This window comes from Perognathus longimembris, chromosome 9, assembly GCF_023159225.1.
Source record: "Perognathus longimembris pacificus isolate PPM17 chromosome 9, ASM2315922v1, whole genome shotgun sequence".
In the NCBI taxonomy this organism is placed as follows: domain Eukaryota; kingdom Metazoa; phylum Chordata; class Mammalia; order Rodentia; family Heteromyidae; genus Perognathus; species Perognathus longimembris.
Genome location: NC_063169.1, coordinates 68,020,965 through 68,040,468, shown reverse-complemented (window position 1 = coordinate 68,040,468; position 19,504 = coordinate 68,020,965). Strand labels below are relative to the sequence as shown.

General features: G+C 47.7%; 1 protein-coding gene across 2 annotated transcripts; it reads left to right on the top strand.

Moving 5' to 3' along the window:
- Positions 1-688: 688 nt before the first annotated feature.
- Sod2 (superoxide dismutase 2) lies at positions 689-18,783 on the top strand. Of its 2 annotated transcripts, XM_048354393.1 has the most exons (7): positions 689-813; positions 930-1,132; positions 6,601-6,717; positions 8,073-8,252; positions 9,276-9,417; positions 15,642-15,647; positions 18,771-18,783. In XM_048354393.1, exons 1-6 carry the CDS (start codon positions 791-793, stop codon positions 15,643-15,645), a joined length of 669 nt encoding a protein of 222 aa, XP_048210350.1. In that variant the 5' UTR covers positions 689-790; the 3' UTR covers positions 15,646-15,647; positions 18,771-18,783. The 2 variants fall into 2 exon arrangements, with proteins under 2 accessions (XP_048210350.1, XP_048210349.1); XM_048354392.1 differs by lacking the exons at positions 15,642-15,647; positions 18,771-18,783 and having other exon boundaries at positions 9,276-9,514.
- The last annotated feature ends 721 nt before the right edge of the window (positions 18,784-19,504 follow it).

Below are 19,504 nucleotides of genomic sequence, written 5' to 3'. Positions count from 1 at the left end.
CAGCGTGGGGAATAATCATCGTTTCTATTCTAAGTCCCCGTGAACATATACACACACACACCACTTGACCAGGGCTTAGTAGTGAGAAAAGTGTGTCCTTCGGGACCCCTCCAGTTTTCCTTAGCACGGTGTGGCAGGCTGTGTGACCTCAGGGAGAGCCCCTGGTCACCCGGAGCCCGCACCGCGCGCCCCAGGGCGGCCAGGCAGCCCGGGGGACTGGCTCGGGCCCGGCGCCGGCTCGCTCGCGAAGCAAGGTCACCCGGGACAAGAGGGCTCGCCGCTCGGCCCGGCCCTCCACCTCGCCGGGCGGTCCCGCCGAGCGGTGGGTCCCACGGTCCCAAGTCCCGGGGGCCGGAGGGCGAGCCGAGTCCGCGCGGACTTTTCCGGTAAAGGAGCCGCCCAGGCCGCGCGGGGCGGGGGAAGCGCGGCTGAGGGACCCGGGCGGCCCGGGGCGGCCTGGGGGCGGGGCCCGGCTGGGGGGCGGGGCCAGGGCGGGGGCGGGGCTCGAGGGCCGTACCAACTCCGCGCGGGGGTAGAGGGCGGGCCGGCCTCCCCTCTGGAAACGCGCCAGGCCCGCCAGGCGGCACCGAGACGCCGCGGCCGAAGGCGGGCTCGCGGTCCCGCTCCCCGCCCCCCCTCCCCCGCCACGGATTGGGCGCGGCGGGCAGGGGGGCGGGGCGTGCGGGGCGGCGCTGTCCTTGCGCGCGGCGGGGACGCCGCGGTTAAGAAGCTCGGCCTCGGGCGGTCGGCGGTCGGCGTCCCTGGGCGGCCGCGGAGCGGACCCTGCGCTATGTTGTCCCGGGCGGCGAGCAGGTGAGCGGCGGCGGGCGGCGGGCGGCGGGCGGCGGGCCTGGGGCGAGGGCCAGCGGGGCGGGCGGCGGGCTCCGCGACCCCCGCGGCTGACCCGCCGCCGCCTCGGCGTCTCCCAGCGCGGGCCGGAGGCTGGGCCCGGCCCTGGGCGTCCTGGGCTCCCGGCAGAAGCACAGCCTCCCGGACCTGCCTTACGACTATGGCGCCCTGGAGCCGCACATCAACGCCCAGATCATGCAGCTGCACCACAGCAAGCACCACGCGGCCTACGTGAACAACCTGAACGCCACCGAGGAGAAGTACCAGGAGGCGCTGGCCAAGGGTAGGTGCGGGCCCCGCCGGGCCCCGCCGGCTCCCCGGACCCCGGAGCCCCGCCCCGACCGCCCCGCCCCGGGGCTCCGCGGGCACCCGAGGCCCCGGCGCGGCGCGGCCCGGCCTCCGAGCACGTGCAGCCCGACCCCGTTATGTAACGAACGAGCTCCGGGCAGGTGTGCCGGCCGCCGGCGGGAGGGCCGGGAGGGCCGGGAGGCCAGTCCCCTGGTGGCCCGGGTCACACACGTGCCCTTGAGGGCGGAAGGGGGCCGGGTTGTCGCTGCGAGCCACCGGCTGGCTGTGTTGTGTGCTCCGGGGCATCGCGGGCCCTCGTCGCCGGGACCGTGAGACGGGGAAGCCGGTGCTGAGTGCCAGGTGGGAGTCCTGGGAAAGGGGTGCACTTGACAGCCCCGCCTCCAACCCGGAGAGGCCGGGTGTTTGCTCTCAGCTGCCCCTGCAAGGTGATTTACTTGCTGTGCGATGGGGAGAGGCAGGAGCTGGCCAGCGTCATGGTATTCCTTACCCAGAAGTCAGGCCCCTTTAGATTTGATACGATACTCACCTTCTCAGTTTAACTCAGGGGTCGCATTTCACAAGGAAAAGCGCCATTTTGCGGGAAAGTGGATATTGGCAATTCACTTAATATAGAGCTCACTTTTCTTTTTAAAAAAGCTCAGTTAACACAACCAGTAGTATGTGGACTTGTGTGTTTGTGCCACAGAAGGGAGATGTATATGGGAATTCGATGTTTTGCTGTTTTGTTTTTTTTTTGTGGTTTTTGTTTTGGCCAGTCTTGGGGCTTGAACTCAGGGCCTGGGCACTGTCCCTGAGCCTTTCTGTGCTCAAAGCCAGCACTCTACCACTTGAGCCACAGTGCCACTTCTAGCCTTTTCTGTTTATGCAGTACTGAGGAATCGAACCCAGGGCTTCATGCATGCTAGGCAAGCACTCTACCACTAAGCCACATTCCCAGCCTGGGAATTCTGTTTTAATGTCTGTGCAAAATAGCATATTGTCTTTAATCCGTTAGCAATGTGCACAAGAAAATAATTGATAGCCAGGTTTTAATCTGTATTGCTTCATATGCCACATAGTAGGATCTTTTTTTTTCTTAAACATTTGTTTACTGAATTTCATGCCTGTCAAAATTTGCATTGGTTTTCTTACACAGTCACTAGAGTCATCTGGTGGAAACGTATTTCAGCATGACTGTGTCTAGGTAAATGGCTAAGCAAATAGAAGAGGAAGTTACCACCTTCTGGAAGATTTACTTGCGAGAATCAGATGAATCTTGGTATGGGAAAAGGCTCTTGATTGAGTAAACAAATATGTGAAGGATGTGGTCATAGTGAGGCCCCGGAAAGTGCAGTTGTGAAAGTGTTTCCTGCAAGACAACATTTGACACCTGGGAACTCTCCTCAGTACTGGAAAAGCTCAACTAGGGGTGTGGCTCTGTGCTGAAAAAAAAAGTGAAAACATCATAATTTCAGTTCTTGTGCAGTGAGAAAAGCTTTATTGAGAGCCAATAGAAAAAAGATTTACATTTTACTATGCCAGTACTCCATTGCCTATTTATACAGGTACTCATAGAGCCTTCTTTTATTTCAGAATTATTATTATTATTATTATTATTATTTTGGCCAGTCCTGGGCCTTGGACTCAGGGCCTGAGCACTGTCCCTGGCTTCCTTTTTGCTCAAGGCTAACACTCTGCCACTTGAGCCACAGCGCCACTTCTGGCCGTTTTCTGTATATGTGGTGCTGGGGAATCGAACCCAGGGCTTCATGTATACGAGGCAAGCTCTCTCTCCACTAGGCCATATCCCCAGCCCCTCAGAATTATATTTTTGGGATTACTCAAAGGTCAAAATTACCTGTTTAAAACCTGGAGGAAAGAGAATTATAAGAATGAAACAACATTAATTTCATCACACGTATTTGAGTAACATAAGGTGACAGTCAGCTTTTAGTTAGAAGTTAACTTTTTTCCTTTTTAGGGGAATCCTTGTTAGGGATCCAACCTAGAGCTTCATTTGGCTGGGAAAGTGTTGTACCACTGAGCTGCGTCATTAGCTCTTTTTTTTTTTTAATTAAAAAGTTTTATTAAGACAAGATCTCATGTTATCTGGCCTCATGGACTTTCCTGACTCCTCTTGCCTAAGCTTCATGAGTAGCTGAAATTACTGGTGTGCCTCATCACACCCAGTCTTAGCTTTAACTTCATTCTATTTGAGAAAATAAAACTTCAACTGAAAAAAAATGTTGAACTTCAGAAGTCTTTTTTTTTTTTTTTCTCCTTGAACTCAGCCCTTGGACGCTGTCCCTGAGCTCTTTGGCTCAAGGAAAGCACTTTGCCACTTTGAGTCACAGCACCACTTCCGGTTTTCTTCTGGTTGATTGGAGATAAGAGTCTCATAGACTTTCCTGTCCAGGCTGGCTTTGAACCAGGATACTTAGATCTCAGCCTCCCGAGTAGCTGGGATTACAAGCATGAACCAGTGCCTGGCTTTCAGAGTTGTTTTTTTTTTGGCCAGTTCTGGGACTTGAGCTCAGGGCCTGAGCACTGTCCCTGGCTTCTTTTTGCTCAAGGCTAGCACTCTGCCACTTGAGCCATAGCGCCACTTCTGGCTTATCTGTTTATGTGGTGCTGAGGAATCGAACCCAGGGCTTCATGCATGCTAGGCAAGCACTCTACCACTAAGCCATATATATTCCCAGCCCCAGCAGAAGTGTTCTTAAAGAGCAGATATTAAGTCATTTGAATTTCATTTCTTTATATTTTTCCTCCCTACTATAGGGGCTTGAATTCAGGGCCTTGAAATCTTGTTCACTGCTAGCACTCTACCACTTGAGTCATGCCTCTAATTTCAGCTTTTCTCTGGTTAATTGGAGATAAGAGTGTTGTTTGGTGTATTTTGGTCCTTAGATTTGAGTCTCCTGAGTAGTGTGGATTATAAGTGTGAGCTACCTTTGCCCAGGTTCTTTTCTTTTCCTGAGATAGATTCTCCACCATGTAGCTGATCTGGGATTTATCATCCTCTTGTCTCAGCCTCCTGAGTATTGAGTGCTGAGATTACAGGTCTGTGCTACACATCTAGTTTAAACTGTACCTCCTTGAAGGCATAGAAAAAAATAGTTAACTTTATTTTATTTGTTTAGCAAGTTAGAAAAGTCTTTTGTTTTTAATTTGCCTTGTTCCTGCTTTGAGAATATCCCCGGATTGTTCATATATGATTTTTTAAAATTGTAGATTAAAGAGAATTATTGTTATCATTATTATTATTATTATTATTGTTACTCGATCATAGGTCTTGAACCTTAGGGCCTGGGCACTGTCTCTGAGCTCTTTTTGCCCAGGTCTAGTGCTCTTCCACTTTGAGTCCCACTACCACTTCAGATTTTCTGGTGGTTCCCTGGAGATAAGAGTCCTATGGCTTTTCCTGCCTGGGCTGGCTTTGAACTGCGATCTCAGATCTCTTCCTTGCAAGTAGTTACAATTATAGGTGTGAGCCACTGGCGCCCAGCAAGAGAATTATCTTTTTTGAGAACCTGTGATCAGTGTATTCACTCGTCTAGTGACAGACATTTAAGGATGAAAACCTTGTCTTAAGCCAATGGGGAGACAGGTACTGTACACACGCACAGAGTGTAACATGCCACTGGGAAAGGTAGCATAAGGGGTCTGGGAGGGATGGAGGGACTGCTGATTCATATATCTGGTAAAGAAGGCATTGCCGATGAGTTGCAGTTCCAGGTATGAAGCATGAGGGCCGAGAGTGTGGCTTAGAGGCAACTAGAGTGCTTGCCTAGCATGTATGAAGCCCTGGGTTCGATTCCTCAGTACCACATAGACAGAAAAAGCCGGAAGTGGCGCTGTGGCTCAAGTGGCAGAGTGCTAGCCTTGAGCAAAGAGAAGCCAGGGACAGTGCTCAGGCCCTGAGTTCAAGCCCCAGAACTGGCAAAAACAAAAAGGAATGCAACATGAGACTGGTGAAGAGTAGTCAGCGGAGGATCGTTCAGAGGGAGCACGCGGGGAGTACTGGCAGTGCAGCGTGGCTCTTCAGGAACAGGCCAGCTGACGTGATTCTGTAGCGAAGTGTAAGATCTTAGGCCAGTCCCCAGTGAGACAGAAGGGAACACCTTTTGGAAAGGGACGGTGGCCCTGCTTCAAGCACGAGGGGCTGGTTCTCTGCACTGGCTAGAGCAGCAGAGGAAGAAAGGATTGCCTTCTGGATGCAGATGGCTTTGCTGACGGATGTGCTGGTGGGTTGGGTGTCAAGTGCGCAGGACAGGAGTGAGGAATGAGATCAGCATGTCATCCTGGACAGGGCCAGCACCCACTGAGATGGGGAAGGCCGTGGAGTACACTTGGGTTGAAATCAAGGGTTCGATTGAACATGCTGACTTTCTTGTTAGTGGGATTTGAAATAGTTCACAATGAAAAGTTTTCTTTGTAGTTTGAATTCTAAAACTATTTCCTATTTTTTGGAGACAATACCATGGTGTAGCCCAGGCTGGCTTAAACTCAAGATCTTATCTCAGCCTCCCAAGTACTGGGATTGCGGGCATGCACTCCCAGTCTCAGCGCCTATGACTGGATTTTCTTTGTTATTGCTAGCACTTTATATGCTGAAATCCTATTTATGAAAGAGAACCTGAGCTTTGGGTGGTTAGGGATGAATTTTCTTTTCTTTTTTTTGGCCAGTCCTGGGGCTTGGACTGAGGGCCCGAGCACTGTCCCTGGCTTCTTTTTGCTCAAGGCTAGCACTCTGCCACTTGTGCCACAGCGCCACCTCTGGCCATTTTCTGTATATGTGGTGCTGGGGAATTGAACCCAGGGCCTCATGTATACGAGGCAAGCACTCTTGCCACTAGGCCATAACCCCAGCCCCTAGGGATGAATTTTCTTCTAACTCTGTCACCTTTGCAGAGTGAGCCCTCTTCAGTTCTGCATGTGAGTGAGTGAACTGAAAACTGAAAACCTATGGAGACAAGTAATTTGGGGAGGATGTCTTTTGGTAGAATCTGTTATTACTAAATTTCAAGACAAACAGCTGTTTTAGAGATAAGCAGGCACAGTTATCTAAAGTCCTATAGAACGGTTAAAGAAATATATATATATATATATACATGCATACATACACATATGTATATAAAAGCATATATATATATACACACATATATATATATAAAATGTTGGATTCTAGTCTAGGGTTTGAACTCAGGGCCTAGGGGCTGTATTGAGCTTTTATGCTCAAAATTACCACTCTACCATTTGAGCCATAGCTCCATTTCCAGCTTTTTGGTGTTTAATCAGAGATAAGAATCTCACGGATTTTCCTGCTCGGTCTGGCTTCAAGCCACGTGGCGATCCTCAGATCTCAGCCTCCTGAGCAGTTAGGATTTACAGGCACGAGCCACTGGTGCCTGCTCTAAGAATAAGAGTGTTTAAATAATACGCACGCCTTTTACATTTCAGGAGATGTGAATGCCCAGGTAGCTCTTCAGCCTGCCCTGAAGTTCAATGGTGGGGGCCATATCAACCACAGCATTTTCTGGACAAACCTGAGCCCTAATGGTGGTGGAGAACCCAAAGGTTGGTATATGCTAGTGCAACTGTGTCTATATTTGTACAGCAGTATTAACTTTTTCTTGCTGGTCCCTGAAGCCAGGGTCTTGTGCATGCCAAGCAGGTGTTCTGCCACTCAACTACACCCATAGGAAACGATTGGTTTTCATTTCTTTCCTTTATGTTCCAATTTACATATGACATTATGGTTATTATAGTTTGATTTACAAAATAGGCTCAGTGTGCATGCTTGAATACTAAAAGAATGAATACTTAAGGGAATTTTCAGCTGAACTTGAAGTTTGAGCTGAACTCAAGCTTAGCCACTCTTCATTGAAATGTATATATTTTGTCTATGCAAAAGCTATGTGCATGTATTAAGACAAAATGTAAAGTGAAGGGCTGGGGATATGGCCTAGTGGCAAGAGTGCTTGCCTCGTATACATGAGGCCCTGGGTTCAATTCCCCAGCACCACATATACAGAAAATGGCCAGAAGGGGCGCTGTGACTCAAGTGGCAGAGTGCTAGCCTTGAGCAAAAAGAAGCCAGGGACAGTGCTCAGGCCCTGAGTTCAAGCCCAAGGACTGGCAAAAAAAAAAAAATGTAAAGTGAAGGATTAAAATACAGGTTTTTAACTTCAATTTCATTCCCTCTCTTTCAATTTTTTTTTTTTTTTTGTCAGTCCTGGGGCTTGGACTCAGGGCCTGAGCACTGTCCCTGGCTTCTTTTTGCTCAAGGCTAGCATTCTGCCACTTGAGCCACAGCGCCAATTCTGGCCGTTTTCTATATATGTGGTGCTGGGGACTCGAACCCAGGGCTTCATATATACGAGACAAGCACTCTTGCCACTAGGCCATATTCCCAGCCCTCTTTCCATTTTTTTATTGTTACGATAAAGGTGATGTACAGAGGGGTTGCAGGTACATAAGTCAGGTAAAGCGCACATGTCTCTTTGGACAGTGTCATCCCTTTTCTTGCTCTCCCATTTTTCTCCTCCCATCTCCAACCATATGTTGTATAGTTCATTTTCAAATAGTGTCCAGTGAGTGCCAGTGATGATGGTATCTCTGGACTCTATGACAGAAGTTTCTTAGCATATATATAATGTAATTGTTTAAATCTCATATATAGGGGCTGGGAATATGGCCTAGTGGCAAGAGCGCTTGCCTCCTATACATGAGGCCCTGGGTTCGATTCCTCAGCACCACATATACAGAAAATGGCCAGAAGTGGCGCTGTGGCTCAAGTGGCAGAGTTCTAGCCTTGAGCAAAAAAGAAGCCAGGAACAGTGCTCAGGCCCTGAGTTCATGGCCTAGAACTGGCCAAAAAAAAAAACCATAAAAACCTCATATATATATATTCTTTTTTTTTCCCCCAACAGGGGAGTTGTTAGAAGCCATCAAACGTGACTTCGGCTCTTTTGAGAAGTTTAAGGAGAAGCTGACGGCGGTGTCTGTTGGCGTCCAAGGCTCGGGGTGGGGCTGGCTCGGCTTCAATAAGGAGCGGGGACAGCTACAGGTTGCTGCGTGTTCAAATCAGGATCCACTGCAAGGAACGACAGGTTTCCTGACTATTTTATAAAATAAGCATGGATAATTTTACAGATGGATCACCCTGGTTTGTGCTACAGAGAATTAGTGTCCACTTAAATAACTGTATGTACTTAAGGTAAAAAAACTAAAGCTTCATGGGAGCTTGTTGCTCACGCCTGTGATCCTTGATTCTTAGGAGGCTCTGACCAGGAGGATTTTTGTTCAAGGCCAGCCTAGACAGAAAATTCCGAAGACTCTGTTTCTACAACAGTGTTTAAAAGGCTGGGCTTAGAGACATGACTCAAGTGGTATAGCACCAGCCGAACAAATTAACCAAGCGAGGAATGAGGCCCTGAGTTAAACCCCCAGAATCAGCAAAGAAAAGCCCCAAACAGTAAATAGCCAACCAGAAAGCTCTAAAGCCTAAAAGTGGATAAATCACAAGAGAAAGAAGAAAAAAAATATAAGTTGAGACTGACTTTGGAACCTGCGGTTTGCTCTCTGTTCTGCTGAGCATTTTTGGTAAACAGGCCAGAACTCAGGTCCTTAGACTTCTGCCTTCCTGCATTTCTTTGGAAAATTAAACTATTTGACTTTGAAACTTTAGCCTAGAGTCAGCAGATTCCCACGACCCTGTTGAATCTAATTGAATTTGAAACTTAAAAAAAAATGTCACCAAAGCCAGGTACTGGTAGCTCATCCTTAGTAGCCTTAGTTACTCAGGAGGCTGAGATCTGAGGATCAAGGTTCAAAGCCAGCCCAGGCAGATGATTCTGAAAGACTCTTATCTATGATTAACCAGCACCAAGTCAGAACTGGAAGTGTGGCTTAAGTGGCAGAGTACCAGCCTTAAGGGAAAAAGCCAAACGAGTGTAGGTCTTGAGTTCAAAAAAGAACAGAAAAGAATTCCCATTCTTTAGCAGATTTCCAGTTGCCTAAGAAAGGAATGGTTTTGTAAGGAGTAACTGTTAGAATACTAAACGTTTAAATTGAGAGCCTCAGTGTTTCAGGTTGAGATTCACCTTTTGCTTTTTTCCCTTTCAATCTGACAGGCCTTATTCCACTGCTGGGGATCGACGTGTGGGAACATGCGTACTACCTCCAGTATAAAAACGTCAGACCTGACTACCTGAAGGCCATCTGGAATGTAATCAACTGGGAGAATGTCACTCAGAGATACGCGGCTTGCAAAAAGTGACACGCCATCATCATATCTAGCGTGTCAAGCTCTTTATGACTATTTTTGTAGTAGAGTATAGAAGATACTAAGAAATATCACAGCCTTTGTTAATGTTGCTTACCCACATCTTTAATTAATTTAATGTTATAAGTAATTTCATCTCTTAAAATTACATTGTAAGTTCACTGTTTGAGAATAGTAAAAGCTCTGTGATTTAGTCTTGACTGAACAATTTCTTGGGAGCCATCATTGCGAGGAGGTTACAGCTGTCATCATAAAACCATCAGACCTTTTCCACCCTTGTATTCTGGGGCTTGTAAAGAATATTCTCATTGTATTGCAGTTTTACAAAGTCCAGTCTTTGGCCCACATTGTTTGACAGTGATATAGAAAATGGAGCATTTCCCCTCTCTGTTGAAAATTGCCCTTTTCTTTAGAGCTCCTCCATCCTGCTACTTGTGCTGAACATCTGGCCTTCATTTACAGTCACACGTACCCATGGTCAACACCATTTTGCCACTTAAAAAAGTCACTTGGGGCTGGGGAAGGTCACTCAGTTGTAGAGCTCTCGCCGACATATGCCACAGGACCATCCCACCCACCCCAGAGAACCCGAGTGCTAATTGAGAGGAGATAACTGTGTCTGGATTTTTCTGTAAGCAGAAATACAGAAAGCATTAATACGAAGCTTGCGCTCTAACAGAAGGCTACGCTAAACAGAATGCTCGGGGTGGGCAGATCTGGGTGCGCCACGCGCTTTCCCCTTGGTTCAGTTCTGTCCGTGCGTCCGGCGTGAGAGCCCGGCTCCGGGCCAGGGCCACCTTCCCTGGTAGAGGCAGATGGATTTCGGGATGAGGTCCAGGAGTGTGTCTCCTTGAGAAGTGTTTGTGTTCAAAAATGTTTTCACTTATTTTGCACTTTGTGATTTCTTGTGTTTTGTGTACAGCCTCTACACAAGCTTTATATTGTTTTTCAATAAAGGGAACTCTCTCCCCCGTGAATGATGCACCATTTCTGATTACGTGCCTGTGTAGTTTTGCGCGTAGCTGGCGTAGCTTTCTACTGCCGCTGGGTAGCAGGGACTCCTGTGGCGCTCAACATTTCCTCATGTCACATCATCTTAGTTATTACCTTTAATGGCTGAGTATTCTATCAGTTGGACAGTTCCCAACTTATTTTACAGTTCTTCTAAAAATCTCATTTGTTTCCAGTTGTTACTTATTTCCAGTAGGTTGTAGTGACAGCCCTGTGCATTTACTTTATACCTTTATACCTCCTCTTGGGATGTTTTCTTTTTTTGTTATTGCTATTCATGGGGCTTGTACTCAGGGCCTGAGTGCTGTCCTTGAGCCCTTTTTCTCAAGGCTAGTAGTACTCTACCACTTTGAGCCACAGCTCCACTTTGAGATTAGAGTCTCACAAACTTTTCTGTGCTGGCTTTGAACTGCAACCCTCAGATGTCAGCATCCTGAATAGCTAGAATTATAGGTGTGAGCCACCAGCATCTGGCTAAAGAGATTTTTTTTTCACTTTTTGTTTGTTTTTCCAGTCCTGGTGATTGAACTTAGTGCTTGAACACCGTCCCTGGCTTCTTTTTGCTCAAGGCTAGCACGCTACCATTTGAGCCACAGCACCACTTCTGGCTTTTTCTATATATGTGGTGCTGAGGAATCGAACCCAGGGCTTCATGTATGCAAGGCAAGCATTCTACTACTAGGCCATATTCCCAGCCAAGAGATTTTTTTCCTTGATCTAGAAAAAAATATTTCCCAAGTTTATTTTTCTTCTCAACTCCATATTCTATTTTTTTTAAATGGAAGTGAGTAGGTCAGCAGATTCAATATTGAAGTGTTTTTTTTTTTTTTAAACTAAATGTAAGGCACTTTTAGAATTCAGTTAGTTTTAGTTGTTAGGGATACAAGCAGTGTTCCTGGCTTGTGAAAGCATGGAAGAACTTGGAAGACCAGAGCCTGTTCTTGTGTGCCACAGTGGTCTGGCTTTGGGAACACGGAGTCACTGGGTAACCATTGTGTCTGCTTACAAGGCAGTGAGCCTGCTGTAAAGCAGACCTATTAAAGTGGGAACTTTTCAGGGTACGCTTCTGAATTCAAGTTGTTGCCAGATCAGACTTGCAGAGGCTACTGACATATATTTGCCAGTCCTGGAGCTTGAACTCAGGGCCTAAGCACTGCCCTGGCTTCTTTATGCTCAAGGCTAGCACTCTACCACTTGAGCCACAGCGCCATTTCTGGCTTTTTCTACATATGTGGTGCGGAGGAATCAAACCCAGGGCTTCATGTATATGAGGGCAAGCACTCTACCACTAGGCCATATTCCCAGCCCCAATTACTGACTTTTAGGAGACGAGCACTTTACCACTAGGCCATATTCCCAGCCCCTAATTATTGACTTTTATAACACAGATTCCTATTAAGCCTAAAGGTTTCAAAACAATTCACTTCAGGTGAAAATGCTAGGCTGTGGTTCATTTGATAGATTGGGGCTCTCACGACCCACTTAGGTTTGATTAATTGGTGACCCAGGCAAGCACACATTTATTATAGGGATGTTACCAGGGGTGCGGCTGAGCGACCAGATGAAGCATTGCAGCAGGTGCAGCAGGCCCAGAAGCCCACGTGAATGTTCCTTGTTGGAGATTTGATTAGTAGGCATGGCTAATTATACCTGTGGTCCCTGGGGACCGCCTAGACCTTCAACCCTCCCCCCCCCACCACTTCAGGACGTCCCAACCCTCTCATGCACCTTGGTCTTCCTGGTGACCAGCCCTTGCCCTGAAGATGTCTGGGGTCCCTTCTCCAAGGCTGCTGGGGTTGGGTGAGGAATGAAAATGAGTAGGCCTGTTTTAAAATAATACCATCTGAAATGTCTACTTAAGCTGCTCAGATTGGATTATGCTCTGCAACTCATCTGAAAATCAAAAGGCCTCTGAGTTTCGAGTTTAACGTGGGCATGCCTCCAGGTGAGAAGGCCTGTTTCTCTTGTTCTCCAACACCTGCAGAAATCGATGTCCATCAGAAGCTGTTTTCTCCTGTGTAGAAGCGACTTCAGGATTGGATTTTCCTATGAGCATAACTGTGTGTGTTCTACGCCGGCAGATGGCAGTGCTTCCACACGTTTCTTCCTGATTTCTGGAGGGGAATTTGTGCAGAAGAGCGGCTCAGGGTGTCAGCATCGAGTTAGAGGAACCAAGCGCATTACTCAGCTCTTGTTCGTGTTCTTCATTGACAACCGACAACATTTTCATTATTTTCAGTTGCTCAAGCTCAAGACTTTTACGAGGTAGGCAAAGTACTTTTTATCAGTGAGTGCTTTATCTTTGGCTCCAATATCTTACTTTGTGGAAATGATTAAACTTTTAAATTCTTCCTGTTTTGCAACAATCCCAAATTTGTGTAAAACTTGCAGCTAGAGTGCAAGAACCTTCATCGCTCCAGAATCATTTGGGCCGACTCCCTAATGTGACTATCACCATCAAATGCTCCTGTTTTTCAGTAAACGGGGGCCTTCTTCCACAGAGCCACCCACATGAGGACACTGGTGCTGAGATTACTGTCCTAGAGCCCGCAGGTACCACTTGAGTGTCACCAATTATCCCAATCACTTCTCTAGTGCAAAGGGCCCAGTCCACCACCCCCTCTTACAGCCACCGGCTTCCTCGGGCTTTCAAGGTGGACATGCTTAGTCTTTACTTGTCTTCATGACAGTTTTGAGGTTACCCACAACTCTCATGTTTTAGAATTGAGGGCCCCTCAACTTGGGGCTGTCTCGGTGTCCTTATGTTAAAGTCATGCATGTCTGGCGGGAATGCCCTTGTATCCCATCAGGGGGCACAAGGAAACCACTTCTTCTCAGTGGCATCTGCCAGCCTTGTCCCTTATAGCACTGTTTCTTTCCCCCCCACTGGTACTTAAGAAGACTTTTGTGAGGAGGTACGTTGAGACAAGGTAAATACCAGGTTTATCCTTAAAGTTTCAATCGCTCATTACTAGGATAGGCTGGTGAGTTGCTATTTCATTTAATGTGTTATTCAACTACATATCACTGTAATGAAGAACTACTCATGAAGAAGCAAGGCTTACTTTGCTCCTGTTTTGGAAGCTGAAGTCCAAATGGCCTACTGGCCCTTGGCTGAGCCACGCATGGCAGATGGCGGTGTGTCTCAGAGAAGTTACATCCTGCCACCAGAAAGAAGCTGAGACAGCTTGGTGGGGCCAGGCTCTTGCTCTTTAACTTAATTTATATATTTTCCTTTGGTGGTGCTGGGGGTTGAACTCAGGGCTTTGTGTTTGTGAGGCAAGCATTCTACCACTTGAGCTGTGTCTCTAGCCCTAAGTGATGGCTTTTTTTTTTTTTGCCAGTCCTGGGGCCCGAGCACTGTCCCTGGCTTACAGCGCCACTTCTGGATTTTTCTATATACGTGGTGCTGAGGAATCGAACCCAGGGCTTCATGCATGCTAGGCAAGCACTCTACCACTGGGCCACATTCCCAGCCCCCGACTTTTTTTTTTTTTTTAGTAGTTTATTGGAGATGAGACTCTCAGGGACTATCCTCTCTGGGCTTGAACCACAATCCTCGTATCTCAGCCTCCTGAGTAACTAGGATTACAAACGAGAGCCACCAGTGCTTGGCAGCACTGTGTTCTCTTTATGCTCAAATGATTATCTGGATTTAGTCAGAGAGAGGCACTTCAACATGTCTCCCATGTCCCTTTGAATGTTCCTCTATTAGTTTCTCATACAACATGTTCGGAAGCTTAGATTGTACCTTCCCTGGCCCCAAGCCATCTTTTTCTCCTCAGAGTCTGTGGTGCTTGTGTTTAGAAACGCAGGGCTGGGTGCCAGGGGAGCTTACTGCGATTGTTCCTGGCCCTGTGTGATGAGCAGGGCTAAATAAGATAGCACTATGCATATCATGGGCTTCCTCCTCCGTTATTATCATCACAGTTACTGTGACAACACACCTCAGCCAATCAGCCTGAAGGAGTTCAGATCGTTTTGGCTCATGGCTTCCGAGTTTTCCGTCTCTTATTTCTGTGCCTGTAATGAGGAATGGTGCCAGCATGGCAGAAGGGTGTGGAGGAGCAGAGCTGCTCACTGTGGCAGCCAGGAAGCAAACGGTGGGGGGGGGGGGGGGGAGGAGGAAGGAGGAAGAGAGGAGAGAGAGGGAGGGAGGGAGAAGAAGGGACAAGAGACAAGAGGTCCTCACCAAGGCATCTCTGCGGTCTACTTCCTGCAGCTAGGCCGCACCTCCCGGGACTCCACTTGCAAGGAGCTCAGCAGCAGATGAACCCTGCGATCCCTACGCTCTAATGAGGGCAAACGACAGGATTCTGGAGACTCAGTGAACTTTTTTTTTAAACCTTAAAGGATTTTTATTATATTGAATACAAATGTGTAAAACTAGAAATCTGTACAATACTTCATATAACTATAACCTTGACGCCTTATGCAATACAACCACAAGCTTATGCAACAAACAGAATTCAGACTCACCGCAGCAGAAGTGACCTACAAAGTCACCTCTCCGTTCTGCCTGCCTCTGTTTTCTTTGGGCAGAATGCCCCGCCGGGTCCAGCGAGGCCAAGCCGTTCTCCCAGCCCTTTCCTCTACTCAGGAAACCGTAGAAAGGATATTCCTTCTGTGGTCTCTCTCTAAGGTGATTTTCTACTGGGCTGAAAGTAATCCTAGTAAGCCCACCTGCGCGGTGCCCACCAAACTTGAGGTATCATTACCTCACAGGCTTGAGACCCATAAGCACAGCCCGAAAAGAAAGCATCCTCCCATCCCTAGACACAAAACAAGCACCTGCGTTGCCCTGAAGAGGGGTGCTGTGAAATCATTAGATTAGCATCCAAGTTAAAATGATGAAAATGGAAAAGCCTGGGTAGGAAAATTTGACAGTCTTTAAAAAGGAGCTAATAAGATGTGTGCCTTAAAATACTGTGCTAACTAGAATCTTACCTATTTGTAAATATTCAGATGTAGATAGACATTTCGATATTATTTCTTCATGTATGTGTCTGTGGGTGTGTGCATGTGTGTGAAAGACACAGCAAGAGAAAGAGCAGGAGAGAGAGGAATTATTCATGAAGTATTATTTAAATTGAATCTTGCATTTTGATGGATAATTCTTAGTAGAAATTTTGGAGGATAATCAGGCAGTGTGTTTGTTTCTAGTTATTCATAAGATAGTTAACATTATGTTGGAACTTTTGAGATAAAAGTTTCTGTGATAAAAGGATCTAGTTAAATACAAGGATTTGGGAGCATTTGCCTTGGGAAAATGCCAATACTTCTGATTTTGATTTACTCCTCCAGTCAAAATGTCCTAGTTTTGTTTAGCGATGACCTCTACCATACTGTTACATTCTAGTCTCTGCATTAGACAGATTTTGTGAAACTTGCTGGTGCTATTTAGATTAGAATAAATGGGCTCATTACCCGTGGCAGTACTGCCATGATTGCGGTGTTGCAGACTTGAAAGTGCCGTGTTGTGTTTTTCTTTGGCTTTACACAAACATTTTTTGAAGTGTTCCAGGAATTCTTCAAAAAATGCCAGGCATGTATATATCTTAAATTGGGGCTTTTTCACTCTAGCAGCTGTGAGCATTCAACATAAATTCATGCTTCCAGATTAGATTGTGAAATTACTGTAGACTGTAACTCTTGCAAATGTGTAGGAGCCTGAACATTTAGGTAACTATTTTAAAGAAGAGTATACAACTTCAAAACTCATGTCTTCTTTTCTAGTTCTGTTCTATGGAGGGATTTCTGAATAAAGTTTGGTGGGTATTTGTTAGTTAAAACATCTAAAGGCTGGCGTCTAGGTTTTAAATTTAATTCTGACTTTGAGAGGGAGAGAAAGCATGTTACAGAATGAATCGTAGAATTCTCGTAGTTGGTTTTCCATGGTGTGTGGTGGAAACCTCTTCCTCTTGCCTCTGTGTGCAGGGGTCAACAAGGAGTGGGGGCGGTCACGGCCACTGCAGAAGAGCTGGCGGAGGGCTGGACACAAACGCAGGCCTGCAAAGGGGGCTTGTCAGGCAGGCCGGTGTGTCCTGTGGACAGATCGAACATCACCTCAGAAACCCCTCCTGACCTCGCTTCTCACCTGCGGACTCACCCTGCCCCGCACCGAGCCACCTTTTCCAAGACCTTTCTGCTCACTGCTCATCTTCTGCTTCTCACTTCTGTGCAAGAACCAGGAGCCAAAAGACCAGCTCCCACATCTAGATGGAGGCTGGCATTCAAAGTCCTGGTTTTCTTTGAGAGGGTGAGGTAGGAAGGTTGAATGAGTTGTTTGTTTTTTTTCCAGTCCTGGGACTTGAACTCAGGGCCTGGGCTCTGCCCCTGAGCATTTCTGTGCTCAAGGCTAGCACTCTATCACTTGAGCCACAGTGCCACACCTGGCTTTTTCTGTATATGTGGTGCTGAGGAATCGAACCCAGGACTTCATGCATGCTAGGCAAGCACTGTACCCCTAAGCCAAATTCCCAGCCAAGGAAGGTTGAATGAGTGAAAGGAAACACTCCGAGGTAGAATGGTTTTGAGTGGCGTTTCATATGCATCCTTTCCATTAGAAAATGTGTCTCCCCAGAATATCAGTGAAAGAAATTGCAGGAGAGAAAAACAAATCAAGTAGGTATGTGCACAAGAACATCCTTGCAGGATCTTCAAGGTTTCCTTGAGGTATTTAGGAAAGCTTTGGTGTCTGCTTTGACCTAATATATTCATAAACCAGCAAGAGCTTGAGCTAGGACAAAGGGATCAGAACATGTCTTAGTCAGCTTTCTGCTTCGATGACAGAAGGCCTGAGAATACTGACTTAGAGGAGGGAAGAGTATGTGTGGGACAGTGGAGGAAGTTTATAGGCTGTGTGAAAATGTCTCACATATGTCTTGATTCTCATACCATGCTTCTGTTAACATTCTGCCAGCTGGAAGGCCTTTGTGTTTCTTCATGTCCACTACTTAAGGACATTTGGGGACCTTGTCACAGAGGGGGCGGGTCTGCATCATGTCATGTGGACTTAAGGCACTAGGGTAGCATTTCAGTGTCTCCTGCCCACTCTTCAGAGCTCTTACTCAGTTCTCTCACAGTCTAGCTCTTTCTAGGGCTCAGGAACATCTTTTTCTGGGGCGATCTTTGACGGACAATTGGATGGATGCCTCTCTATAATCCTAAGGACTTTTCTTTCTTTTGGGGGGAGGGGGGTGGGAAGAGGGACGCAAAGCTTTTAAACGTCTAAGACTTGAAAACAAAACAAGCCTAGGTTAAATCACAGGGCTCTGCGAAGCTGAGCCTGCTCGTGGGGAACTCAGATTTTCCTGCTGAAATACACAAGAACCTCAGGGTCCGGGTGGGAGCTTTGTGTTCGGAGAGTCTGGGTAGGTGAACTGGCCAAGCGCCTAGGTAATATCCGTTTTCTTCCTCGGAAAGGGTTCAGGAAGCCCTCGAGACCGGCTGTTCTAGCCTCACAAGGCAGCGGGGCTCAGAAGGTCTCCCGGGAGGCCCCGCCCTCTCACTTCCTTTCTGTCACACCGAGATGGGCGTGGACACTCTCACCGTGCTGGCCTGGTTGGCGTTGCTGCAGGCAGCTCTCGGGATCCGGATGGGGTCAGCCGTGCTGACCTGCTGGGCCAAGGAGAACTTGGTTTTGTCCAGGGTGGCAGCCGCCTCTCACCCTTGCATTGTTCTCTTATCTCCAGAAGCTTGGTGGGGTGCTGCTCCCACATGAGTCTCAGCACTGCTTGCAGACAGTCTCCAAAGGCAGGGAGATGCCGGGGCCCCGGGAGAGGCCGCAGGGCCAGCTGTGGTGCCGGGGCCCCGGGAGAGGCCGCAGGGCCAGCTGTGGCCACGCGTCCTCCCCGTGTCTCTAAGGGAACCAGGATCTGGACTCCAAGTCCCTTCTGCTGGAGGAGGTGTCCTTCCCCAGGAGGCCTGATGGTTCTTGAGCGTCCTTAGAGTGGCAGGGAGCCTGGTCACAAAGGCAACTCTCTCATGTACTTACCCATTCCTGCCTGCCCTGGAAGGACGGGAGAAGGCCCAAACTGGATGGAACACGTGCAGACTTCTTTCTGATGAGCATTCCCTAAACAATGCTATCATCACCACGGAGAGCGTTTCCATCGCTGGAGGTATCGCAAGCCGCTGTGAGGTGGCTTAAGGTATACAGAGGTGCGTGGAGTCGGAGCGGGTAACATGCAAATGCTTCACCATGTTATGTGAGGAGCCTGAGGGTCTCCAGACTTTGGAATCCACGAGGATCCCCGGACCAATTCCCCTTGGGCACAAGGACTACTGTCTTCAGACTGCTCCCTGCTTTTCCCATTGTAAACACCGTGAGCGCTGTCAGTGTCTTGTGTGTACCACACACGAATGGATACCACACAGGGAAAATATGTAGGGCTGTCTGCAGAGCCCCAGGAGGCAGAGACTCCCAAGGAGTCCAGACTTAGGCTTTTCCCTTTAAATGTCTATCCACCGCTCTTTGTGGTTTCCATCATCTGTTTTCAAGATTCCTTAGAGTTCTTCAGTAGTAAATCCCCTCGCCCAGCAGGCTGGTGAAGGACTTGACAATCCGATGATGAATCGCTTTGTGAACCTTGAGAGGAAACATTGCACTACCATTTGGGTTGATGGTAGGGAAACAATGAAGAGAAACCTCCGTGTACATATGATATTGCTTTTTAATGTGGTACAGTATCAAATATTTACATTTGCAAGTGAGCATCTTGTCTCATTTTATACACTACTGTTTCCTTTTTTTTGTGGTGCTGAGATTTGAACTCAGGACCTCTTGCCGAGAAGGCAGGCACTCTTACTGCTAAGCCATGTCTCTGGCCCTTTCCTGTGCTGGCTCATTCTGAGAAAAGGTCTTGCCTTGTGTCTGGGCTTGCACCCGAGCTGTGACTTGCGCATCCGGGCTCCCCTTTGTAGCGAGGATGGCAGGATGCCTCATCATATCTAATTATAGGCTGAGAAGGGCTTGTGAGGACTCTTCTGTCTGGGTTGGCTTTGAACCCTGATCTTTCCAGCCTTGCAAGTACCTAGTATTAAAGGCATGGATCATTTATGCCT

Coding starts and splice junctions, on each gene's coding strand:
- Sod2 (XM_048354393.1), top strand. CDS start 791: ATGTTGTCCCGGGCGGCGAGCAG. Junction 814..929: donor TTGTCCCGGGCGGCGAGCAG/GTGAGCGGCGGC, acceptor GGCGTCTCCCAG/CGCGGGCCGGAGGCTGGGCC. Junction 8,253..9,275: donor TCCACTGCAAGGAACGACAG/GTTTCCTGACTA, acceptor TCAATCTGACAG/GCCTTATTCCACTGCTGGGG.